The 27,460-nt window shown below is 39.1% G+C and overlaps 1 protein-coding gene across 1 annotated transcript in view; it reads left to right on the top strand.

The window, feature by feature from the left end:
- The window catches only part of LOC130920118 (hexokinase-1-like), a 37,904-nt gene extending 11,647 nt beyond the window's left edge, over positions 1–26,257 (top strand). The window contains exons 4-18 of the mRNA XM_057843040.1: positions 3,892–4,011; positions 4,494–4,589; positions 4,665–4,764; positions 7,986–8,169; positions 8,569–8,724; positions 9,214–9,447; positions 9,640–9,944; positions 11,069–11,217; positions 11,319–11,438; positions 11,549–11,644; positions 15,441–15,540; positions 15,951–16,134; positions 16,204–16,359; positions 16,955–17,188; positions 24,715–26,257. Of these exons, the coding sequence (XP_057699023.1) occupies positions 3,892–4,011; positions 4,494–4,589; positions 4,665–4,764; positions 7,986–8,169; positions 8,569–8,724; positions 9,214–9,447; positions 9,640–9,944; positions 11,069–11,217; positions 11,319–11,438; positions 11,549–11,644; positions 15,441–15,540; positions 15,951–16,134; positions 16,204–16,359; positions 16,955–17,188; positions 24,715–24,865 (2,385 nt within the window). The 3' untranslated portion in view covers positions 24,866–26,257. The remainder of the gene's footprint in view (positions 1–3,891; positions 4,012–4,493; positions 4,590–4,664; positions 4,765–7,985; positions 8,170–8,568; positions 8,725–9,213; positions 9,448–9,639; positions 9,945–11,068; positions 11,218–11,318; positions 11,439–11,548; positions 11,645–15,440; positions 15,541–15,950; positions 16,135–16,203; positions 16,360–16,954; positions 17,189–24,714) is intronic.
- The last annotated feature ends 1,203 nt before the right edge of the window (positions 26,258–27,460 follow it).

Here is a 27,460-nt window from a genome sequence, read left to right as displayed (position 1 = left end):
TTGCGATATTAAAAAATATATATATATACATATATATATATATATATATATATGTATACTTGACTGGACTTGAATAGCTGTTTGGAAAGACTTTGGATGACTCACCATCACCACAGTGTACAGTGATCCCTCGTTTTTTGCGGTTAATGGGGACCAGAACCCGCCGCGATGAATGTAAAACCGCAAAGTAGTGCACCCCCCCCCATTGTTTTTTTTTTTTTTTTTTTTTTTTTTTTTTTTTTTTTTTTTGTGTGTGTGTTTTTTGTGCTCAGTGTATTTATTCAGATTTAGCATTGGAAAGAGATACATATAAGACATGTTTTTTTCTCACTTTTTCCCCCAAAGTGATTTAAAAAATGTATATAAATAAATGTTTTTTAAGCACTTCAATGTCGTAATTATTATCAGTTTTAAACATAACTGTCCAACCAAATCATTTTTGAACAAGAATAAAGTACTGTAGTAGAAAAATGCTTGACTTTATTAAATGCTTCTGTTTACCTACTTTACCTGTGAGCCTTGGAGTGACATGTAGAAATTTCAAACTCCTCATGATCACTTCTGTCATTAATTTTATATGTCTCCAACGTCTCCACACACACGCACATTCATTCCAGCGCGGCTTCCTTGCAGAAACTGTTTAACAAGTTAAATGATGATTGACAGATTGCTGCCCGGCTTCTTTGGCCAGATCAAAGCCATCGTTAACTTTAATAAGCAAGTGCCAGTGACTGAGAGGAACAAAGGGCTGGGAGAGGGAGGGTGTGGGGCTGTGAGCAGAGCAGAAAGCACGGCGTATGTGGATAAAAGAAAATAAAAACTATTGCACGTGCTTGCGATGGGACTATCGCGCACATTGCAATGGCGATGTTTAAACATTCAGGCTTAATACACACGGTATTTTATGCTCCTGAATGAAATGGACCGCTTGGCTGTGTGTGGAAGCGATCGCTATATTTATTTAGTTTTTTTAATCCCGCACCATGAAAATAAGTGACTTCCGGCAACAGTCTCGAGTTGAGAGAGAGAGCGCTGTAACGTGTACGGAGGAAGGAGTCCGCTTCACTATACAGCCGTACTGTTGTATGAGAAGGACTAAGGATTCAGCTGATTTTGCGGATTAATACGTTTATTTTTCACGTCACGCCAGCCAAACGGCTGCAGAAAATCTTGCTGTACGAAGGACAGGCGTATGCGCCTTTTTGGGGTTTCGAAAGGCTCCGTTTCACCGGTGGATATTGGCCAAAACAAGCCCTACTACTGTGGGACCATTGGACTTAACAGGAAGTGAGTAAACATTGTGTTTTGTATTTTTATTATTATTTTATATTAAATACTGGGATCATTTTAATATGTAGGTGGCTTGCATTTTGTGGCTGACATGCTCCTTGCCCCCTCGGCCGACGACCGGCAGCTTGTCGCACATCCCCCCGGCCGGGAGAGCACTATACTCGGCTTTTTCCCCTCTTCATGTGCCCGGCGTTCTGTCAAATTTTCCGACCTATCAGAAATTTCAACTTTGAGTTAAAAATAGCCGCGAATACAGCGATTACAAAGTAAACACTACACACTTTCTTTAAATAAAAGACTCTCCTATATAAAGCTCTCCTGTCCGTAGTGGCAGGGAAACAATCTGTAAATTGCTTTCCGCTGGGCGGTTTGCCGATCAGCAAAGACAATCGACAACCCAGTCGTCATGTGAAATGATCCGGGCTAGTTATGTGTGATTTTCCGCTCCGAAGACTTTGGAACATCACTCGGTTCGGGTTAGCATGTCGGCTAGTTGTCCCGCCTCTTGGTTTGTTTACATTCTCCAAAGTCAGGGAAGGGAAATGACATAAGCCCGATTTAGGTGGCATAAAATATCGTTCGGGAGGTGCGACAGTAAAGGTGAAGTCGACAGTTTGGACCATTATGGAGTAATTTTGCTATGTCGTCTTGAATAAATGCATTTTTATTATTTCATATTCCATTTAGCACAAGACTGTTATTTGTCATGACCCTGCCATTTATTTAGCTTTTGGGGAAAAATACTTAGATAAAAATAATATCCTGCAAAAATATTGGCGTAGAGAGACTGAAACAATGACATTTTGCGGCTCTCTTCGTCAAGTTTTCCTCGTTCTGAATAATTTCCCCTCAACGGGCTGACTGGTCCTTCTCAAGCCATTTATTTAGCTATTGGGGAAAAATACTTGGATAAAAAGAATATCCTGTAAAAATATTGCAGTAGAGAGACTGAAACGATGACATTTTGCGGCTCTTTTCGTCAAGTTTTCTTCGTTCTGAATAATTTCCCCTCAACGAGCTGACTGGTCCTTCTCAAGCCATTTATTTAGCCATTGGGGAAAAATACTTGGATAAAAAGAATATCTTGTAAAAATATTGGAGTAGAGAGACTGAAACAATAACATTTTGGGGCTCTCTTCGTTGCGTTTTCCTTGTTGTGAATAATTCCCCCTCAATGGGCTGCATACTGAATCAGATGAAATCGTGACTCCGCTGACGTCATCCACCTGTTGGGGACGCTAGAGCCCTATAATAGTAGGCGTGGCTAACTGGCAAATTATAAGAGTAATTTCTCGTCATCTGTGCTTTGCTAAATTGTTGTATATAGTCAAATCGTCTCAAAATATGATTCTAATTCACATAATAATCCTATTTAAGACTTGTTTTCTTTTGTTGTACGCACTTTAAGTGCAGGTGGCCTATACAATGGGACTGCCAACTGGCACCACACTTTATCAGTTTAGCATGTACGTGATTATTAAGGGTATGTGGAAAGAGTTTTGATTGAGGTCTAGTTTGTTGTCTGGAAGTGGAGTAATCAAACTCCAGTGTAGACTGTTTCCACTGGTCTAAAACAAGAGGATTTGCTACAATACCAAACCAATTTCAGTGTTGTTGGTTGAGTTAAGAAAGCCAGACAAGTAGCAACAAGTTGCTTTTTTGGTTCAATATGTATGCAGCAACCTTCTAAATTTCATGTGTACTGGTGTTGTGAACCCAGGCCGTACAAAAAACCCTTCCTTTTTACATTCTTGCAACCAACACGAGAAGGTAGAGATATTTCATGCCTTATTTGCACAGATTTGAAACTAACCGATGGAAAATTTAACTGGGGTTTAGACAACAATACAATGTCTTTGGTTCTTTACAAGAGTTCATCCTTACTGCAGGAATTTAACTGCTATTTTTTCGTGTAAGTCAAAACTGAAAACTATTATTGACTACACACACACGATAAAAGTCACAACATTTCGAAGAGCTAGAGAAATACAGTGCATCTTGCGGTGGGTGACAGACAGACACCTTGGATTAGTCAACATTTAATTGCAAGGCATATACACAGTGACCAAGCACAAAGGTAACTTTGCTAAACCAGACGTGAAGCGGACATTACTGAGATACCCTGCAAAAACTTGAGTTGAATTCACATCAAAAGCAGAATAGAGTTTTACTCAGAGTTATGTCAGCTCCCCTGATGACCTCTTATGAACTGGTGGACAACAGCTGAGAGTTGCCTCGTAACGCGATCGTGGCAGTGGCTGGTGGCTCATGCAATAAATTGCCAGCGGCCAACAAAGACAGATGCTCTTTCATGAAACTGCAGCTGTGACTAAAAAGTATCGTGATACACAAGAGATTTAATAAACAAAATGGTTCGTTTCACAGCAGAGTGCTTTAGTCACATATCGTAACTTTCGGTAACGATTTCAGCACCTGTTTGCTGTTGAGGTTTACGCTAAATAGGAAGGGAAGGTCCCGTGTTAAAGGTCTGAAGATTGTGACAAAGCTCTAGGACTAACTAATAGTTACAAAATAAGAAAATTGTGAAAAACAATGAACCACAAATCAAGATCAATTGTTTTTCTCGTTTTGTGCCTGCAGCTTTTTGACCACGTGGCAGAATGCCTTGGTGACTTCATGGAGAAACAAAAGATTAAGGACAAAAAGCTTCCTGTTGGATTCACCTTCTCTTTTCCCTGCGCCCAAAGCAAACTGGATGAGGTAAACATGATTGGGCTTGTTTTCAATCCCAGACAACTGCAAAAACTAGGTTAAAAACAAGGAAGAGTACTAATATGGATTAATAAAGAATATTTTACATGAGCAAAATATTCAGGAAATAATAGAGGAAAATGTATACTATGTAAACCTATAGTGTTCTGGAATTTGTCTTTTATGATAAACATATTCAAACTGCAAATGAAATCTTGAAAACAAGTTCTGATACCTAAAAACACTTTAAGCAACCATACAACTCTTTAACAAAAATATCTTGGTAAAAAGTAATATATTATTAGAGAGCATAATTTGGCTTGATTGCGTCCCAACTTACCGTATGTCTTTTGAGCTATAAGATCACTTGGTGGATATGTATTGTTTTGTTTTTTTTAGTTAAATTTTAAGCTGTGACCAAGCTACATGTATCCATCTATCAAGCCCCCACAATGTGAACCTGCTTACTGATTAATTCCATCCATTCATAGGCCGTCTTGGTGACATGGACAAAGAAGTTTAAGGCCAGTGGTGTAGAAGGCATGGATGTTGTTAAACTACTCAACAAGGCCATAAAGAAACGGGGGGTAGGTTCCACTGATCCAGACCCCATAAAAGGCAATTTAGTTCTTATCGGCGAAACTTCTTTGTCTGTTTGTCAGGACTATGAGGCCGACATAATGGCGGTAGTAAACGACACGGTTGGGACCATGATGACGTGTGGCTTTGATGATCAGCGCTGCGAAGTGGGCATCATCATAGGTAAGTATTTGTTAGTTTTCGACGAACCAAATTTGGCGAAGAACTGACTTTAGAGTGTAACTAATGACATGATATTGCAAATGTTTGTCAAGAATAATGCGATTTAGTTTTGGAAAATGAAATTACAAAGAAATAAATATAAAAAACAGTAACTCCTTCAACCTATGTGAGGATAAGAGGTACAGAAGATGAATGAATGAATAAACTGCAATCAAAGTAAACTAGGTAGGTAGTTATTTTATCTCTATTTAGTTTAGTTGTTAAATAGCGAATGCTTACTAGTTTGCTTATTAATTCCAAAGTTTGTAGTTAGTAAGTAACTATCTGTCTTAAAGGGTTGAGAGTGTATATACTTTATGGAGTGACCAAGCGTCCTCTTTTGCCAGGACATGTCCACTTTTTACATCCTGTCCGGAGCACCCGGCAGGATTTTATAAATTCATGAAAATGTCCGGTTTTCATTATTTTTCACGGGGCTAATTAGCATGTTTTGAAATTGACGCTTTGCACAGAATACTACGGTACTGTGCTGCCTGTGATGTGTTCCCAGACAGCCTGCCCTTTGGTTGGTCCTGCTCTGTTTATCAACAGAGAAAACAGTGACTTTTTTTGTTGTTAAATTTGTGTTGTTGTGAGGGTATGGTTTGATTTACATTATTTCACCGGGAAGCGAAAAGAGCTTTTTGATAAAGGTGGATTTTCTACAGATTGGGTATTATTCACAACATTAGTTCAGAATTCATATTATTCATTTGTACAGTAAGAATTGAAAATAATAATAATAATAATAAATTTCATTTGAAGGCGCCTTTCTGGCACTCAAGGTCGCCGTACAATCATTTTTAAAAATACTAGACAAGTTAAAGACTAAAAACAGTAAAAAATAATAATAAAGTATAGAATGTTCAAAACAACAAAATGCTAATCTGTGAAAATAATTAGCAGAACAGTAAAACACAAAGAAATCAGGGATTATTATGGATATGCAAGTCTGAACAGGTGAGTTTTGAGTTTCGATTGAAAAAGGGGGAGTGAGTCTGTGTTCCTGAGGTCAGGTGGTAGTGAATTCCAGAGCCAAGGAGCAGAGCGGCTGAATGCTATTAGACCACTATTATTTTGCTCAAGGATGATTTTCCAATACAGAAGAGGCTTTTTTTTTTTTTTTTTTTTTTTTTTTTTTTTTAATGTTCTTATTGTTGTATTATTTTAGGAATAATAAAGCTTGTTGAGTAACCTCTGAGAATTGGAATTAGTGTCTTTGGTTATATAGCTATTATTTTGTTACAAACCTGAATTTTCTACCCAGGCGGAGGAGGGACACATTAAATATATTAAAGTGATAAGGCATCTTTGAGTGCACTTCGAGTAAAATTTTAAGTATCTCGAGGCCAGGCCGAGTGTCCTCGTTTTTGGAAATCTAAATATGGTCACCCTAGTACTGTATATTCGTTTTAGTAAAATGTGCGCCAATCACTACTTTAAAAAGTCAAACTCATCTAGTGTGTAAATGCATAGGCGTATACAGTGCCTTGCAAAAGTATTCGGCCCCCTTGAATCTTGCAGCCTTTCGCCACATTTCAGGCTTCAAACATAAAGATATGAAATTTAATTTTTTTGTCAAGAATCAACAACAAGTGGGACACAATCGTGAAGTGGAACAACATTTATTGGATAATTTAAACTTTTTTAACAAATAAAAAACTGAAAAGTGGGGCGTGCAATATTATTCGGCCCCTTTACTTTCAGTGCAGCAAACTCACTCCAGAAGTTCAGTGAGGATATCTGAATGATCCAGTGTTGTCCTAAATGACCGATGATGATAAATAGAATCCACCTGTATGTAATCAAGTCTCCGTATAAATGCACCTGCTCTGTGATAGTCTCAGGGTTCTGTTTAAAGTGCAAAGAGCATTATGAAAACCAATGAACACACCAGGCAGGTCCGAGATACTGTTGTGGAGAAGTTTAAAGCCGGATTTGGATACAAAAAGATTTCCCAAGCTTTAAACATCTCAAGGAGCACTGTGCAAGTCATCATATTGAAATGGAAGGAGCATCAGACCACTGCAAATCTACCAAGACCCGGCCGTCCTTCCAAACTTTCTTCTCAAACAAGGAGAAAACTGATCAGAGATGCAGCCAAGAGGCCCATGATCACTCTGGATGAACTGCAGAGATCTACAGCTGAGGTGGGAGAGTCTGTCCATAGGACAACAATCAGTCGTACACTGCACAAATCTGGCCTTTATGGAAGAGTGGCAAGAAGAAAGCCATTTCTCAAAGATATCCAATAAAGTCTCGTTTGCTCGTCGAAGTTTGCCACAAGCCACCTGGGAGACACACCAAACATGTGGAAGAAGGTGCTCTGGTCAGATGAAACCAAAAATGAACTTTTTGGCCACAATGCAAAATGATATGTTTGGCGTAAAAGCAACACAGCTGATCACCCTGAACACACCATCCCCACTGTCAAACATGGTGGTGGCAGCATCATGGTTTGGGCCTGCTTTTCTTCAGCAGGGACAGGGAAGATTGTTAAAATTGACGGGAAGATGGATGCAGCCAAATACAGGAACATTCTGGAAGAAAACCTGTTGGTATCTGCACAAGACCTGAGACTGGGACGGAGATTTATCTTCCAACAGGACAATGATCCAAAACATAAAGCCAAATCTACAATGGAATGGTTCAAAAATAAACGTATCCAGGTGTTAGAATGGCCAAGTCAAAGTCCAGACCTGAATCCAATCGAGAATCTGTGGAAAGAGCTGAAGACTGCTGTTCACAAACACTCTCCATCCAACCTCACTGAGCTCGAGCTGTTTTGCAAGGAAGAATGGGCAAGAATGTCAGTCTCTCGATGTGCAAAACTGATAGAAACATACCCCAAGCGACTTGCAGCTGTAATTGGAGCAAAAGGGGGCGCTACAAAGTATTAACGCAAGGGGGCCGAATAATATTGCACGCCCCACTTTTCAGTTTTTTATTTGTTAAAAAAGTTTAAATTATCCAATAAATTTTGTTCCACTTCACGATTGTGTCCCACTTGTTGTTGATTCTTGACAAAAAATTAAAATTTTATATCTTTATGTTTGAAGCCTGAAATGTGGCGAAAGGTTGCAAGGTTCAAGGGAGCCGAATACTTTTGCAAGGCACTGTATATACACTAATAAGTAATTTTACATCATGAGGATGACACGGTCTACTTTACCTGCTTCTAGGTACAGGAACTAATGCTTGTTACATGGAGGAAATGCGTCATATCGACCAAGTGGAGGGCGACGAGGGTCGAATGTGCATCAACACTGAGTGGGGAGCATTTGGGGATGACGGCTCCTTGGAGGACCTCCGCACAGAGTTTGACCGCGAGATCGACAGGGGGTCCATCAACCCAGGAAAGCAGCTGTGAGTGTCGTTCACTCTGGGAAGATAGATGTTGTTTTATGATTTCCACTGCCACATTTTTTAAAGGAAATAAAACAAGAGTCTTCAAAATTTTAATTGGGGTAACTGGACTCTTTAATTGTTGAAGACATTCTTGTCTTTGATCCAAGAGCCTTCTCCAGCTCTAAATTTTAGGTGTGGATTTTCCCTAATAAGGCCTTTTGCAGAATTTGGAGAACTCCACATTAAGGATTTAGGAATAAAGAAGCCTTTTGCAAAGGCGTAATGTCATTAAGGTCTTGTTGTCTCTATTCAACGTTTGGTGAATACCATAACTTTGATGATTGAATCCACACATTTAGGAATGATAATAGTGAACGCCTGAATTGAACTTCTAGCTGTGCTTTTTTTCCCACTCAGTTTTGAGAAGATGGCCAGCGGCATGTACATGGGAGAGCTGGTGCGACTCATTCTGGTGAAGATGGCCAAAGAGGGTCTGCTGTTTGAAGGACGTATAACCCCTGAGCTCCTAACAAGAGGAAAGATTGAGACCAAGCATGTGTCTGCCATTGAGAAGTGAGTGACACATTTCGATGCCCTGAGTTTTCCACCCCACAACCTTTTTTTTTTGTTTCGTTTAAACTCTAAACCATTTATAGGTTTAGAAAGTTATAGGTATAGGATAGGCTGTGTATGTGTCTAACCAACTTTCATCAGTTCAACATACAGTTCAATGTTAACATCTTTAAAACTACTGTATACAATACTATTTTGAAAATCCCACATAATTTTGAAGCATAGAAGCAAATATTAATAGTAGGATATGCTTCAGCCAATGCAGCTCAAGATCATGAAAGATATTCCAAAATTAGCTTCGAAGATACCAATTTTTGTCAAAGTACCGTATCTCAAAGGTTAGTCGGTTATTACAAAGTTGTTTTGATTTCATTTTTTTCTACATTTCAAACCAGCCTTTAAAATCTGGGGAAAAAATGAGAGGTGAAGGGGAAATTCTTGTGTGACTTTGTATGAACAAAACATTGAGACTAATAATTCTTCCACCAGGACCAAAGAAGGGCTAAAAAAGTGCATGGAAATCCTAACGAGGCTTGGGGTGGAACCCTCTGATGAAGACTGCCTGGCTGTGCAACACGTTTGCACTATTGTGTCCTTCCGCTCAGCAAATCTCATCGCTGCAACCCTGGGGGGCATCCTTTCTCGCCTTAAAGAGAACAAAGGGGTAGCTCGCCTACGCACCACAGTGGGCATCGACGGTTCTCTATACAAGATGCATCCTCAGTAAGCAGAAGAGCCCTCACCTAATGGCAGAATCAGAATAATTTATAGGTCACAAATGTTAAAACAAATAAGGAATTTATCTCTGTTAGCCAGAATCACAAGTACGATCACAAAAAAAGTTTAACAACCATGTTGTGGAACTGCCTCAGCCAGATAAGACAGATGGAACTAAGAATCTGTATTTGTGGCCAGGTATGCCCGCCGTTTGCACAAGATGGTTCGCCGGTTAGTCCCAGATTCGGATGTCCGCTTCCTGCTGTCGGAAAGTGGGAGTGCCAAAGGCGCCGCAATGGTGACGGCCGTTGCATACCGCCTGACGGAGCAGGCACGACACATCCAGCAGACACTGGCCGAGTTTAGGCTGAGCAAAACCCAGCTGCTAGAGGTGAAGAAACGCATGCGAGTGGAAATTGAAAGGGGCCTCAAGAAGGACACCCACCAGGAGGCCACAGTCAAAATGTTACCCACATATGTCCGGAGTACACCAGATGGAACAGGTGAGTAAATAAGTATTAATTTGTAGGACATAATGCAATTTTAACAATTTCAAACGGTTATTATGTGTGTCAGCCCTTTTAATTTTTGTCTTAGTCTTTCGGACAATAGTACTAATTAGTCTTAGTCATATTTTAGTGAACATCGTTTTAAGTGAACTTAGTTCAGTTTAATGAACATTGACAGACGAGCACATATTGTAGCGTCTACAACGACAACACCAACTTGGTGATAATACACACTCAGCAGGAAAACAGTACTTTATTTTCAATTAATTGTAGCCACCTGGACGCCACGAACTGTGTATATATTAAAAAATAAATACATTTAAAAAGTTGTCTGTTAGCATAAATCCTAAATCCTTAATCCTAAAGCAAACGTGAATGCTATGCTAACGCTACAACTTACGTTTAGTGTGTGATGATCACTCAGCACAGACCTTTAAAGGCTAAAGCAAAATTGTATATTCTGTTTTGCCAAGATAAGAAAACAAATTTTACCATGTATGTTTCAAAACAAACAAGCCTGGGGAAGGCACTGTGAATTTGAGGGGGCGCAGCACATCACATGACTGATACAACCAGACACTGCTACAACGTAGGCTAACTACACATAAAAACGTTACACATTGAGAAAATGTGACGGAAACTATGGCGTATTTTCATCTCGTTCTCGTCCTGTCCGACAAAAACTGGCATTCGTTTTGTTATGTTTTAATCCCCCAAGACACATTTTTAGCTTATCGTCTCATCATCGTCATGAAAAAAGTTGTTTGACGCAGAAATATTTTTGTTAGCGCCATCTTTGACAAAAACAACACTGCATGCCCGATGTGCTTCTGTCAAAATAGCACTAAGATCAAGAATCACACCACATTTTCCAGTTTTAAATCTTGTTTTGTTGGGGGGGGGGGGGCAACGACCCAGAAAAGCTATGAAAATAATTCTTTCCCATGAACGCAACAATTACTGGAATAAACTAGACTGCTTGTACACATGAACAAGAAAGAAATAGCCCCCTCATTGCCATAGGCTCTCCAAAATATATCGTCTTGAAAGTTCAAGTGACATCAGGGATGGCTAGAAAATGTTCTCATTGATAATGGAACTGTTTCTTTGCTGCCCAGAAAATGGAGACTTCCTCGCACTTGACCTTGGTGGGACTAACTTTCGGGTACTTCTGGTAAAGATTCGCAGTGGGAAGAGGCGTTCAGTGGAGATGCACAACAAAATCTACGCCATTCCTATCGAGGTTATGCAGGGCACAGGAGAGGAAGTAAGACATTAACCACAGTCTCTGCACCACCACAACTGACAGTATTATGGACTGGTTCTCATTTTACTGTTTTTTTTTTATTTTTTATTATTGCTTTGCAGCTCTTTGACCACATTGTCCACTGCATTTCGGACTTCCTGGACTACATGGGCATGAAAAGCGCTCGTTTGCCTCTGGGTTTCACCTTCTCCTTCCCTTGCCATCAGACCAGCCTGGATGCAGTGAGTTTTCCAGAAATGTTCTACAATTACTGTACTAAATCAGCAAATTCATCAAATGATTTCCAACCTTTAGTTTTATGTAGTTAATAACAATGTTTTGTGTTTGGTAGGGAATACTTGTGACCTGGACCAAAGGTTTCAAAGCCACAGACTGTGAGGGCGAAGATGTAGTTGAGCTTCTGAGGGAAGCCATCAAGAGGAAAGAGGTAATTTAACTGGCATAAAACACTCCCTTTCATACAGTATAGTCTGCAGGTACTGAATCTTGAAACGTGACCTGTACTTGACATAAGTCCCTTTCATACTGCTTGTTTAAAGATAGATTTTCGCAACAGGTACCGACACAAAATTTAGTCTCTTAAATTCCAAGCTCACTAGTAACTAAAAGAGACCGTACAGTGGTTGTAACAAGGACCTTGTGGAAAGTCTGGCCTAAGTTGTAAAGTTTAATACTAGGCTATTCTATCCCGTTTGTGTGTTGGGAGCAATTGTTGCCGTCAGACCAGTATTTTACAATTCCTGTTCTTTGGTTCAGCTTTGTTGGGTTCTACTGTAAGGTTTCTGACATACCAGTTTTAGTTTTTGTATGTTTTTTTTTTTTTTAACTTTTAATTAACCCTGTCTTGTTCAGCTGCTTGTGCCGGGGGCTTTTGAAATACTCCCTTTATAGTTGTTTATATCGTGGTGTTTACTTAAAGGGGGAACTGGACAGAAAACGATTTAAGGGGACTGACATAAAGAACTAGGGATACATGATACAGAAAAAAATGATTGAATATACATGTCATACTGTATGATTATAAGTAGCGTTACAAAGAAAACATGACTTAACAACCCTGCAAACATCAGTTTTTTTTTCCTCATGGAAACCATGTCTCATCCTGTCAAAATCTGTAGTGATTTTAGATCAGTTCTTTTTCGGAAGCGGGTCCTTGGTTGTCTCCTGACATTAGGATTTTGGGTTACAAATGAACTAGCTTGCGCCGAAGGCTGCGCTGTCTCACAGCACAGGAAGGCTCATTTTATGCTGTACTTACTAATATTTTTTGTAAATGTATAGCCTATATACACTCCTGATCAAAAAACCAGTTAAAAAATTGCAAGAATTTGCATTTTGCACTGCTGTATCTTAAGAATGTTCTAAGTAGAGTTTCAAAATACAAAAAGAAGAAATGGGAACGAGAGCCAAAATGTTTTGAGCAGGCCATTTATTGAAAAGAACAATATAACTGAAATAGGCTGTTCATCAGCTGATCAAAAGTTTAACAGCACATCCTTAAAAAGCCCAAATCTGTGCAAAAATTTGGATTCCATGTCATTTTCTGTCAAGTAATCACACTGTCAAGACCTCTTGATGGGAAAAGTAACAAAAAAAAAAAAAAAACTCACCGCCTTTGAACATGGCAGGATTGTTGTGTTGCATAGACAAGGCCTCTCACAGCGTTTCATCGCTGCTGAGCTTGGACGCAGTATTGTATATAGATATAAATAGATGCAAAATGACAGACACGGCACTAGATGCGTTAGTAAACAGCCGCCATCTTAAAGCGAACCTAAGTAACTTTTTATCTAAAATACTTCTAAATCGGCAAAATCTTGACTTGAATCTATCTTTAAATGATGAAATAGTTTCAAAACTTTCATTTGTCGAAAGTAGAGAGAAGGGAACTAATGCAATAATGGGAGCAATTTTAACAACTTTTAACAGTTGATTCAGTGTGAAGGGTAAATTCGGGTAAAGAATTGGGCTCGGGCCAATTGTACCAAAAACCTTCACAAAAAAACTTCACATAGTGTGGCCAATGTTTTTTTTTTTTTTTTGTAGGAAAAAAAAAAGTAATTATCACCAATTACTTTGCCAAGTAACTAATTACTCTTACATTCAGGTAATTGAGTTACTAACGCAATTACTTTTTGGGAGAAGTAATTTGTAACTATAATTAATTACTTTTTTTCAGTAAGATTAACAACACTGGCAGTAAGACAGTCATATTGCATTTTTTAAAAGATTCTGAGGTTTATGGAACAAGAAAATCAAGTGGTAGACTCAAAAAAATCTCACTGGCACTGAGCCGGAGGATCCGAAGGGCTGTCTGTCAAGACACAGGACGATCCTCATCCCAAATTAAGGCCATTACTGGTGCTGCTGCAGCCTAATAACCATCAGATGGCATCTGCGAAGAAACGGTTTCACAAACAAAAAACGTCTTTAAAGGCCACGTCTCCTTCAACGCCACAAAATTGCCCGTTTGGCCTTAGCAAGGGAGCACCAAACATCGGACGTTCAAAGTTGGAAGAAAGTTTTATTCTCTGATGAGAAAAAATTTAACCTTGATGGTCCTGATGGCTTCCGACGCTACTGGCATGACAGGGAGATGCCACCTGAGATTTTTTCAACACGGCACAGTGGAGGAGGCGCCATCATGATCTGGGGTGCTTTTCCTTCAATGGAACAGTGGAGCTCCAGGTTGTGCAGGGGCGTCAAACAGCAGCAGGCTACGTGGAGATGTTGCTGCGGGCATCCCTCATGACTGAGGGCCCTCGTCTGTGTAGTGATGACTTGGTTTTTCAGCAGGACAATGCTGCAATTCACAATGCCCATCTAACAAAGGATTTTTTTCAGGAGAATAACATCGCTCTTTTGGATCATCCTGCATGTTCCCCTGATCTAAGTCCAATTGTGAACATTTAGGGATGGATGGCAAGGGAATTTTGCAAAAATGGACATCAGTTCCAGACAGTGGATGCCCTTCGTGAAGCCATCTTCACCACTTGGAGCAACATTCCTAACAAGCCTTTTGGAAACACTCGCATCAAACATGCCAACACGAATTTTTGAAGTGATCAACACTAATGGTGGAGCTACTCATTACTGAGTCTGTTTTTGAGACTTTAATTTCTGTTTTAGGGTTTTTTTGAGCTAGGGTCTTAAACTTTTGATCAGCTGATGAACGGCCTATTTTAGTTAAAATTGTTCTTTTCAATAAATTGCCTGCTCAAAACATGTAGTCTCTTGCTCCCATTTCTTCTTTTTGCATTTTGAAACTCTACTTAGAGCCTTCTTAAGATACAACAGTGCAAAATGCAAATTCTTGCTATTTTTTAGTGCTAGATAATGGCAGCATCCTACATCGGTATAAATGCAGGTTACGTTGTGGCCGTAACACTATCGCAAAATCAAAACACGTGCCCCATTGCGTGCTTGAATACAATTTTGAGAGTTTGTGAAAGACCTTCACCTGAAGCCTTCCTATTGTGAGTGGCTTCAACCGCTCTTTCAGATACATGGCATGCAACCATACTGCACCTTTCATTTCAGAGTGTACCCCCTTCACATCTAATAGATTAACTTTGCAGACTTCCCATTAAGTAGATCCTTTAAAAGGATCCGAAAGTTTTATTTAATTTCTGTGTGAGAAATGTTCCTTGTAACAGACACATAAAATTCAAACCCTATAGTCAACCATATCTTTCCCAGCATTCCTTGGACTAAACGCAGACACTTCATTCTCACTGTTTGGAAACGTATGTCATCACTTGTCATGGTCTAATAGGACTTTTACCCTTTTAGATGGAGGAGCCAGTAAGTATTCACTGTCTTTTAGTGCTTAAGGGACAGGTAACGCAGTGCCAGGGCAACAATGTTTGTGGCTACTGTTGTGGTAGCATGCCCTAACACCCACCACCCAATGTACGAGTCTGCAGTGTTACGTCTTTCTAAATGGTGACAAAGTATTCCCCTGGTGCTTGTTGGAGCATTTTGTCCAGTTTGAGGTGCAAGCATTGTGTAGGTTTTGATGGACTTTTTGGGTTGAATATTTTGAGTCATCAGCTCAAAGTTTGAGAAGACATTTTGATGAGCTGAGTTGTCTTGTCCAGTAACAAATATTCACCAACACAAAAGCTAACGCATGCTTCTTAGGTTGAAGTTGAAAGAACGGTTCATTACGGTGTATAGTGGTTCAAGCAGCATCTTATACCTTTATATTTTTCCTCTCCTAGGAGTTTGAGTTGGATGTGGTTGCAATCGTCAATGACACAGTGGGCACCATGATGACCTGCGCATACGAGGAACCCACCTGCGAGGTGGGTCTTATTGCAGGTAAATTTTTGCAGATATTCAAACTCTTAAGTACTTTTAAAGTTCAATTTTACGATACAATATCACTTTTAATACCTTGGTATTCAAAAAAACACTTCTTCATACATAATAACCTCTGATAAAATTGAGAACTGAGTAAAAACCTGAGAACGGCAAAAAGTACTGAAAAATTGGAATGGCTAGACATGTGCAGTCAAGAGATTATTCAAGGTAAAACTAAGTTCATTTATAAAGGTCACAGTGCATGTTAGGTCCAATTTAAAGCTTCACACCCAAGGCCAGTGACATTTTGTGATTAGTGTATCTGTTATCAAATATTGGACTAAAAGAAGTTAAAAAAAAAAAAAATCTAACAAGTAACAAATGAATACTTTTCACTGCTATAAAACAAGTGGTTTGGGCCCCCTCAGGGACAGGAAGCAATGCTTGTTACATGGAGGAGTTGCGAAACATCGAGATTGTTGAGGGTAACGAAGGCCGGATGTGCGTCAACATGGAATGGGGAGCGTTTGGAGACAACGGCTGCCTGGATGACATCAGGACACAGTATGACCAAGCGGTGGATGAAAACTCGCTCAATGAAGGCAAACAGCGGTCAGGAGACTTTTCAGTATCTTGGAGTACTTTCACAAGAACCATTTGCTCACAAATTTTCCTCTTCAGATATGAGAAGATGTGCAGCGGCATGTACCTGGGAGAGATTGTCAGGCAGATTCTGATTGATCTCACCAAACGTGGATTTCTTTTCCGGGGACAGATCTCCGAAACGCTAAAGACTAGAGGCATCTTTGAGACAAAGTTCCTGTCTCAGATTGAAAGGTGAGTCACTTATCATAGTTCACAATGCTTTAGTCTTTGAAATACATTATATTTTTAATATATTTAATTTTTAACTGCAGAGACAGCAGTTCTATACAACATCATAGAAGCACCAACCTGGTTTTGGTCTTGACTTTGTACAAGCTCCTCAAAATATTGGTCTTGACTTTGTCTCGGCTTCTAAAGTCCTATTCTAAATTTATTCCCGGCTTCCACTTTATCTTATTGAGTTCCACTAAGCTGCTCGAGATCTTGTTCTTGACTACATCCCAACACCTAAAAATCTTAATCAGAAAGCACCTGCATTCTATACATAATGTATAAGTGAAAACTTGTATGTGACCAGCAGTCCATATTTCAAATGTACAGTATGTAAAGAAATATGCATCTGATGGTTGGCAAATACTCAAAAACAATGACATTCGCATTTACTTTTAAAAAAGAAGTTGATTTGTTATACAATGTCAAACTGTTTGAGGTTTAACCTGTCACCTCTGGCAACAGCTGTAAGGGATCGGATGACTCTCCCTCTGCTGGCAAGCCTTTGACATGTCTTTCTCCTCCTAAGCCGAACCTCTATCCCCCTTCTTCACAGCGATCGTCTGGCACTGCTGCAGGTCAGGGCCATCCTGCAGCAACTGGGGTTGGACAGCACCTGTGATGACAGTATCATCGTCAAGGAGGTGTGTGGCACAGTGTCCCGCCGTGCTGCTCAGATCTGCGGGGCTGGCATGGCGGCGGTAGTAGACAAAATCCGAGAGAATCGGAAACTGGACCACCTGGACGTGACTGTGGGCGTTGACGGAACGCTCTACAAGCTTCACCCACAGTAAGTCACCTGGCAAATCATCATGTGGCTGGAGAGCAATTACCAGTCACTGCTCAATCACACCTGACATACAGTAGTGAAGACGCAACACTTAGGCTTGGCCACAGGTTTTGGTGGTGGGAACTAAAAACACAACACTAAACAATCCTTCTCCTTTCCCTTAATATTAAAACAGGATCCGAAACAACATATACAAAACAATGGAAAAACAACATCCTGGGCTAAAATAGAATAGGCCCTTTTAGTTTAAAGTACCATATTAGGACAGTTTTTTAGAATATTGTAGCCTTGAACTGGTCAAAAAACAAAAGAAATAAGCACGAAAAGCACATATTTCTAATGGTAAAACAACATTTTAAAGGTTATGGATAAAGATGTCCCGATCGATCGGCGTCCCGATCGATCCAGTCCGATCACGTCATTTTCAAAGTATCGGAATCGGCAAAAAAATATCGGACATGCCTTTTTTAAATATATATATTTTTTAATCATTTTCTAATTGTATTAACGTTACAGATAAAATGTCTTAAACTCATCCAGAGTCTTTAGTTTTGGCTTAAAGTAGGGTTATCAAATTTATCACGTTAACGGCCGGTAATTAATTTTTTTTTATATTAATCACGTTAAAGTATTTACCGCAATCAACGCATGCGCTGCATGACCCACTCACGCAATGTCATGTTCAATCTATAATGCCGCCGTTTTACCTATATATAGAGCTAAAAGGCAGCGTAAAATGAGTAGAGTGAATTTTGGCAGCTTTTAGAGCCTTTTTTTAATTGGCTAAAGCCTTACAATCCCTCTCTCAACAATTAGAAATATCGTGGGAAGCAATGTGGGGAAGAAAGGTAGTAGTTGATCTTTTTCTTAATACCCTATGTTATTTCCCAACGCAGAGAAGATATATCAATTGGTGCCAATTTGCACAGTCATGGTTGCACTTCCCATCATGCATTTGGGCAGAACAGTTAAATGGCTACAGTATCATTTACTGAAAGCTCAACAAATACACTAGATGGCAATATTTAGTCACAATATACAAAGTCACATTTATTCTTTAAGAATTACAAGTCTTTCTATCCGTGGATCCCTCTCACAGAAAGAATGTTAATAATGTAAATGTCATCTTGAGGCTTTATTGTCATAATAAACAAATACAGTACTTATATGTATATATATTTTTTAAATTATTACATTTATTAGGATCATGGACGCTTCCACTTGGGGAAAATATATACATACAGTATATCCTGTATATACATAATAAAATAAAAATATACAGTACTGTGCAAAAGTTTTAGGCAGGTGTCCTGCCTAAAACTTTTGCACAGTACTGTATATGTATGTTACTTGTATGTTGAATGTATATATTCATCAGTTTTATTTATTTTTTTCTTAATGCATTGCCAAAATGTATATGATCAGGAAAAATTATCAGGAATGATTGGAATTGAGTCAGGAGCAAAAAAAAAAGCAATCGGATCGGGAAATATCGGGATTGGCAGATACTCAAACTAAAACGATCGGGATCGGATCGGGAGCAAAAAAACATGATCGGAACAACCCTAGTTATGGACACCAGGTACCCTCAGCAGAAACTATTTTGAACATTAGGTTACCAAACTTTTTCCCGCTATGTACCAGTTTCATGTGACGACATATTTTGACCAACTTTTTCAACTATCTGACCAATTTCATCCTGTGTTCCATGGCATAGTGCGTTTTAACACTAGAAGTCCCAGAGAATTCTGCTACTCCTAACAGTCCCAAGCAATGGCCAATTTGGCCTCGCCTCCAAAAAAACCCAGAGGTGGCCTAAATGACCCAAGTGCTTTTGAATTAGCAAGTCGTTGTCGGACAGACAACAGCCGTTCATATGGAAATGCAACCACTTGTGTTGGTATGCGGCCCAAATGGAGGGGAACACACAACAGCTACATTTACTAAGCTACATTTATGGGGTTTTGCACATTTTATTAATGTGTATTGTTTTACGATTTTACTGTCGGAAAAAATATCTCTGACAGTGTATTTGTGGGGCCTTTATATGCTAGCAATATTTGTTATAACAGTATATTTGTGATGCCTGCAGAAAATAGAACATTGAATCAGTATCAAATGTAAAACTGAAATAAGAGTCTGACAAAGTTAATTTTTGTCTTTTCTTCCTGGTATTTATTGATGCACAGGATTCAAACAAGAGTAATCATAGCAAATCAAAACTATCAAGTCAAAACGATGAAATACCATAGAAAACACACATAAATGTACCTCTAATACACCCTCTATCCTCTGTACTGGACTTGTTGAAAGGTTATCAAGAATTTTTTGTTTTCCTGGGACTACTTGGTATACAATGAGGAGCAATTATTTGCACTCCTTGTGATTTTGCAAGTTCACCCACTTTGAAAATAGGTGGAGGTCTGAAATTTCAATCATAGATGCATTTCCACTCATAGAGACAATCTAAAAAAAAATCCAGAAATCACATTGTATGATTTTTAAAATTTATTTGCTATATATTTTTATCTACTGGGGTTCAGTTCATGTATTTGTGCACCTGAGAATCAGCAATAATTATGACACTCAAAGAGTTGTCATTCTACCTTAAAAAAAGTCCACCTTTACCCCACCCGTTTGAGCTCATCATAGTCACCTGTGCACCCCACAGGCAGTTATGATCCACCCGCTACCATGGGCAATACCAGAGAGATTTCGAAAGGCACCAGATAAAAAAATTGATTAGCTCCACAAAGCTGGAAAAGGCTACGGGACAACTGGAAAGCAGCTTGGTGAGAATAAATCAACAGTTGCAGCAATTGTTAGAAAATGGAAAAGGCTAAACATGACTGATAATCTACCTTGGAATGGGGCTCCATGTAAAATCTCTCCTCGTGGGGCATCACTCATGATGGGAAAAGTGAGGGCTCAGCCTAGAACTACATGGTAGGAGCTGGTCAATGACCTGCAGAGAGCTGGATGCACAGTTTCAAAGGCTGCTGAAGCCAGTACATGTAAAGGCCTGTCTGAAGTTTGCAAGGGACCATCTGAATGATGCAGAGGGGTCATGGGAGAAAATCATGTGGTCAGATGAGACCAAAGTAGAACTTTTTGGTGCTAACTTTACTGTCGTTTGTGAAGGGAAAAAAAGGCAGAGTACAATCCCAAGAACACCATCCCCATTGGGAAGTATGTAGGTGGAAACCTCATGCTTTTCGGCAAAGGGGACAGGACGACTCTATAAATCAGAGGATGAATGGTGCAATGTATCGTCAGATTTTGGGCCATGACCTCCCTCCCACAGTCAGGGACTTGAAGATAAGTCGTGGCTGGGTCTTCCAACATGACAATGATCCGAATCACACAGCCAAGCTGACCAAGGAGTGGCTGCGTAAAATGCATTTCAAGGTTCTGGAGTGGACTCCAGACATCAATCCAAGAATCCAGAAAATCTTTGGATAGAGCTGAAAGTTGGTGTTTCTCAACGACAGCCCCGAAACCTGACTGATCTAGAGAAGATTTGTGTGGAGGAATGGGCCAAAATCTCTGTTTTCATATGGGAAAACCTGGTGAAGAACTACAGAAAGCGTCTGACCTCTGTAATTGCAAACAATGGCTGCTGCACTAAATATTAGCAATGATTTTCTCAAGGGTACAAATACTTATGAACCCCAATAAATTACGAATAAATTATTGAAAAAAAAATCATACAATAAGAGTTCCGGATTTTTTAAAGATTATCACGAGAAGTCAATGGGGTTTTGGTGCTCTCTAATATTACCAAGGGTGTCCCATTTTGGGACACCCTGGAGATCCGCCCCGAAGCCGAGCCTACCCTACCGCAAGCCACATCCAATTTCTACCCCTTGGCCCACCCCTTGGCCTTTCAAACGAAGCAATAAGGGGTAGGGCTTGAAACATCAGCCCTACGAATTGGGACACCTCTTTACACTCACGTACGTCATAAGTCCGTTCGGAAAGTTGTTACGTAACCAAAAGCAACGACAAAAAGTGCACTGAAAAACAAAACAAACATTACAAATGAAGAAACACAATGAACAATGAACTAACATTACAATTAGTGGTGTCGATTTTTTATTTATTATACCCCTAATTAGTGCAACTTTATCGTGATTAATCTTTTTTTAACTATTACTTTTCTGACTGAAGAAAACGCATTGAGAGTAGATAATACTGGTCATCAGCTGTTAGAATATTGTTTGGCTGTATCAAGCTTGTTTCATTTAATTTAAGCAAAGCAAACAAAACAAACACTGGTAACTAACGGAAGGGTCCACAACACATGCACATAGATGTGGAGCACTAGTTCAGTTTTATTTAATTTGGTTTCAAATTCAATGTAATATTTACACCATTGTATGAAACCTGAATGATGGCTTGTTTCTGAACCAAGAGTGGTATTTACTAATCTTGCATATTTTTTTCCCTGCAATTTCATGTATGGTGCTTTTCATTTCACCACTGTGTCTTGGTGTGCTTAGTTGTATTATTTCTAAATATCTATGCACATAAATGTATATCCACAGCAAATTGTTAATTGATCTTTTTGAAATGGTTTTTTTTAACATGTAGAGGGTATTCAAACAAATACATCCGAATGAATTAGAATTATTAAAATACTGTTATTAAAATATTCTCAGAAGTTTAGCAGTTCAGTGTCAAGTAAGAAATAAGTGTCTGAGTAAGTCAGGCTACTTTAGCTGAGGAGGGGGTTGTGCGAAAAAGGCTCAAGTCAGGCTACTTTAGCTGAGGAGGGGGTTGGGCGAAACCTTGCTGAGTGAGGCTGCTTCTCTTTCGCCCAACCCCCTCCTCAGCTAAAGTAGCCTGACTAGTAGACACTTATTTGTTACTTGCCTACTGTAGGTTGATAAATTTGTAGGTAGATTTGTCTATGTCTTAGTCAATCCAAAAAAAAAGGTTCCTTCAATCAAAGTATATATTTTCATTCGAAGAGCACCACACATGAAATATATATTATATATACGGTATATATGTATGTATGTATATATATATATATATATATATATATATATATATATATATATATATTTATGCAATTGCTATGTTATGACAAAATAAACACCTGATCATTTTACCACCTTAGGAAAGGATCGGCATACATATTGTTCCTTTGTTTTTTGGTGAGACTTATTAATTAGGACTCAAAATAAATAATTGAGGAGGGCGTAGGGACCAGCCCTGAGTAGTTGCTTTTGAACACACTGAAACAATGACTGAATGTTGAATTATCAGTCCTACTTATGAAGATGGTATGTCCTGTATCAGAATTTAAACAAATACATATAAAAACAAATTTCCCATTTATTTTCAATGGCAAGTAATCAAAGTCCCTGTGATTTTTTTACCATTTATCATGACAGCCCAATGAAATTGTATACCACTAACTCTCATATAAGTGAATTTAAAAAAAAAAAAAAAAAAAAGTAAAAAATCTGACCTACGTTTTTTGGGGGAGGAATGAAAAAATCAATTCAATCAGTTAACATAAACATCTTTGATGTGAAATGTTTTCTATTGTATATTTGTAATAACGTGTACAACATGAAAAGTAACATGAGTTTTTTTGCTGAGTAACAAATTACTCTTACAATGAGGTAACTGAGTTACTTCTCCCAAAAAGTAATTTACTGTAGTTAGTAACTTGTAACTAATTACTTTTTTAAGTAAGATCGACAACACTGTGCAGTATATATTCCCTTCATAATAATTAGGACTATTAGGACATTCAGTCATTGTTTCAGTGTGTCAAAGAAACTGTTCAGGGCCGCTCCCTTCCACCTTCTCATGACACAAATTCTGTTTCTGCTTTTCTCAAAGGTTTTCTACACGTTTTCTCGTACTAACTTCAGACAAAATGGCCACAATTCATGCTCCATTAGATCCAGTCATTCTAAACTATATACATGATCTCGCTTTAAACTCAAATTGCAGTTTTTTTTTGCAAAAACAATGTACACATTTGGGCCATTTTTTTCTGTTTTTCTGTGTGGAGTATAGGAGAATTAAGTTAAAAGTTTGTAAAAAGCGTAAAACTCCATTAATAAATGTAGCTTGACTTGAACTGACAAAAACTATCACATTAAGTGTGCAAACGTGGTGTGTTCCCCTCCGTTTGGGCCACATTCTAACACAATGTATGTCTAGTGGTTGCATTTACATATGAATGGTTGCTGTCTGTCGGACAACGACTTGCTAATTCAAAAGCACTTGGGTCATTTGGGCCACCTTTGGGTTTTTTAGGAAGAGAGGCCAAATCGGCCATTGCTTGGGAATATTAGGAATATTTGTCTTGAGGAAGGGCCGAGTCGGCCTCTGCTGGGTTTTCTAGTGTTAAAGATGCAACATCGTAGCAAAGTCAAAGAAGGTCAAGGTCAAAAAAGGGGGTGTGGCTCTCTTTTTATGTTTAAATGTTGTTTTTTATTGTATAGTGATCCCTCGCTACTTCGTGCCCTCAGTCCATCGCGGATTTTATTTTCAATTTAAAAAAATAATAATAATAAATACAGACGAGCTGTCCCGAGCCGATCGCGTACTCTCACTCTCGCTCCCTCCCTCCCTTTCCCTGCTCTCTTTTGGTCAGGCAGTGAGTGCACTGGAGTTGCTTATAAAAATTAACGGTGATTGACAGAAGTTTAGTGTTTGAACTTGCCAGAGAAGTGAACTTCAAAGCGCAGCATGCGTCAATCATAGTTTAACTTGTTAAACAGTTGCTGTGGCAACTCATTGTAAGTGAGCAGCGTGAGGGAATTTGAGTGGACTCACTCATTGAAGCATTTAATAAAGGCATTTTAACTAGGAAAAAAAGTGGAAAAAGCATGCTATACAGTATATATCTATATATCTACATATCTATCTATCTATCTATCTATCTATCTATCTATCTATCTATCTATCTATCTATCTATCTATCTATCTATCTATCTATCTATCTATCTATCTATCTATCTATCTATCTATCTATCTATCTATCTATCTATCTATCTATATACAGTATATATATATCTTTCCAATGCTAAATCTGATTAAATACATTGAACACGCTACTTCGGGGTTTTTCACTTATCGCAGCCGGTTCTGGTCCCTATTAACCGCGAAAAACAAGGGATCACTGTACAGTATTTGTAACTATAGAAATTCAATTCTATAATATTCAAAATGATACAATATGATATCAATTCTTTGGACACGATACGACGTTTGCCAATATTACAAAGTCTGCTACAATTTGATGTTGATTTAAGATCCTTGAGTCGGATCAATTAAATACAATATCATCCACCCATTTTACACAATAAGTCAATTTTTACCTAAGCAATAAAAAAAATGCAAATTCTAGCAAAAACGGGATATTTAAAAGATGACTATCGATTCATGGTTGCTTAACCGACTGATAGTATCGATCCAGATCACTATATTATTGCAGCCCTAGTTTTAACACTCAAGCCACCTCTTTTACTCTTTTCCACAATCCATCTCCTTTTCAGCTTTTCACGGATCTTCCAGCAAACGGTGAAGGAGCTCTCCCCCAAATGCGACGTCACCTTCCTGCTGTCAGAGGACGGCAGCGGCAAGGGAGCCGCCCTCATCACAGCAGTGGGCTGCCGTCAGAGGGAACAAGAAGCTCAGCAGCATTGAGGCCCTCCCGGAGAGTACGGAAGAAACCAGCTGCTGCTCCATCGGCACCATTCACCCCGCCAACCCCCAACAGCCGTGACCCTACCCGATCACCACCTCACTGACAGGGCGGCGCACAACAAACACCTAAAGCTCTGCATATTTATTTTTCTGCACCAGCAGGTTTCTTGTGTTTGTACAATTTCCTCTGTTGCTTTTTGTCGTCTAAAGTCCGTAAGTGTGTTTATTCATGTATTGCTAATTTTATTTTTATATTGGAAGCAAATATATGACTATTTATATTGCTGAGGCCACTTTGTGATCCAAAAGGATTTACACCATAAAGACAAGAAAATATATATATAAAAATATGTACACACACACGCACACACGATTCTGATGGGCCAAGATGTTATACCTTCCCAAATGCTGGGCGACAAGGGCTTGCTGCCATGTCACGGCTGCGCCATTCCTTCCCATGACATCACATGCTAAACCGCTGACCAGGGATTGGGGACTCTTGTCATTGTGACGTGGACTCAGTTGATGATTTGACTTGGGTGGGGGACACTAAAAGACATATATAAACTTGGAGGATTTTGTTTTTCAACCAGGATACTTGTGGACAAACGCCTTTCAGCTTTTTGTTAGAGAACAGCATTTTGGGCAAAAAGTCCTAAAACATTCAACGGTTTGATTTGTGCATCCAAATTCTTAAGAAAAAGAAATTAAGGAATATAAATTCACCTGTATTTTATTTAGGTTCAATCTGAAATTGCACCTTAAAACCTTTTAAGCAAGACTTGTTTTATGAGGTCACTTTCCTTGAAACTTGACTTGAGATAACATGATTAATGACTTTGTACTTGCTTGAAGACTTGAAGACTCACTGAAGATTAAGGCTCGGGACTTGCACATGTGACTTGATCCCATCTCTGCTCCTGACTGCTGGTGTGCGTCTATTTGTGTCGTCACGTGTCCAGGTAGCAGGGGACAAATGTTAGTCTTTGCTTAGAACTTACTTGTGAACTACTATGCTTTGTTGTTGTATTGAATCCCGTATCGGCACTGAACGGGAAGGGTGGAGTACTACTGCTGCAGGCGCTTTATTGTCTAGTTTGCGTGAAAGGTGTGTGTGTGTGCGTGTGTGTGTGTCGGACCTGTACGCTTTCAATGTCAAAGCTGTGTGGAGACTGCATGCCTTACACGCAGACAAAAGGGAGAAAAGAGCTGTGATGCGTTTTGTTTCACACAGAAGTGAGTTCATGATTAAATTCTATTTTGTTGTGGAACAAAGTCTGCTGTCTCGTTCTTAAAGTCATGTCAAAATACTATAATGATAAAAAATTAGAGTACATTTTAAAAATGTTTTGGCTTGCTGAAATTAGCTTGTTGTGAGTGCCCTGTGTCATGCAATTGAGTTACTGTATACCTTGCCCCATGAACTGCAGGTCAAGTTTGATCTTTGTCACCATGATGACAAATACAGGCTTGGATCATTGCCACAAACTAAGTGACATCTACTTGCACAGCCCAGATAGAAAATAGGGAGTGCCAGTTAAGAAAAAAAAACTTTACCTTTGGAGGCTACTTTTTTTTTTTTTTACACTCCAAATACTGTATAAGTGTCTTATTTTAAACTTTTTATTTGAATTCACACACACGCATACACATCTCTATATACACTACGGTTAAAAAGTTTGGGGTAACTTAAAAATTTCCTCCTTTTTTGAAAGGCGCAGTTTTTTTTAATGGAAATAAACTAATCAGAAAAACACTATACATTACACATTATTAATGTGGTAAATGACTATTCTAGCTGGAAACGTCTGGTTTTAATGCAATATATACGTAGTTTTGTTAAGAGGCCCGTGCATTTACAGCAAACATCCCTCCAGTTTTCTAATGGTACATTGTTTGCTAGTTGCCTTAGAACAGACATGTCCAAAGTGCGGCCCGGGGGCCAAATGCGGCCCGTAGTCAAATTTCATCCGGCCCCCAGCCTCTGTCATAAAATCAATAATGTCTGGCCCGCACACAGACCTAATAAATTGGTCAGCAGTACTGCTACCAGCATATGAAGTAGCTTACACACAAAATGCTGCTCCTCATTTACCCACTAAAAGGCAGCAGCACTCTAAGCAACATTACCCCGCGTGACCCTTTACTCCCAATTTTCTAAAATGGCGACAATCAACAACAACAAAAAAAAGTTGACTGTGACGGCCGACGCTTCAAAGATAGGCGGAAATTGGACTATTTCTTCACTAAAACACGCAAAAACTGTCTGCCTCATTTGCAAAGAGACAGTCGCTGTTTTTAAAGAGTTCGATGTGAGGCGATATTACTAAACAAGACAAGCTGACATGAACGACAAGATTACAGGGAAGATACGTAGCGAGAAATTGAAGCAACTTAAAGCTAGTTTAATTTTACAGCAGCAGTATTTCGCAAGAGCCCAAGAGATGAAAGAGAACGCCACAAAGGCTAGTTGCAAGATTTTGTGGAAATTATTAATTAAAATATAACAATAAAGCAAATGTGACACACAGAATGGCTTGCTAAAATTTGCATAAATACAGTGCTGCTCAAAAGTTTGTGAACCCCCTCAACATT

The sequence above is a fragment of the Corythoichthys intestinalis genome, chromosome 8 (assembly GCF_030265065.1).
Source record: "Corythoichthys intestinalis isolate RoL2023-P3 chromosome 8, ASM3026506v1, whole genome shotgun sequence".
In the NCBI taxonomy this organism is placed as follows: domain Eukaryota; kingdom Metazoa; phylum Chordata; class Actinopteri; order Syngnathiformes; family Syngnathidae; genus Corythoichthys; species Corythoichthys intestinalis.
Note: the sequence above shows the minus strand (reverse complement) of the source record. Positions and strands in the feature narration are given on the sequence as shown.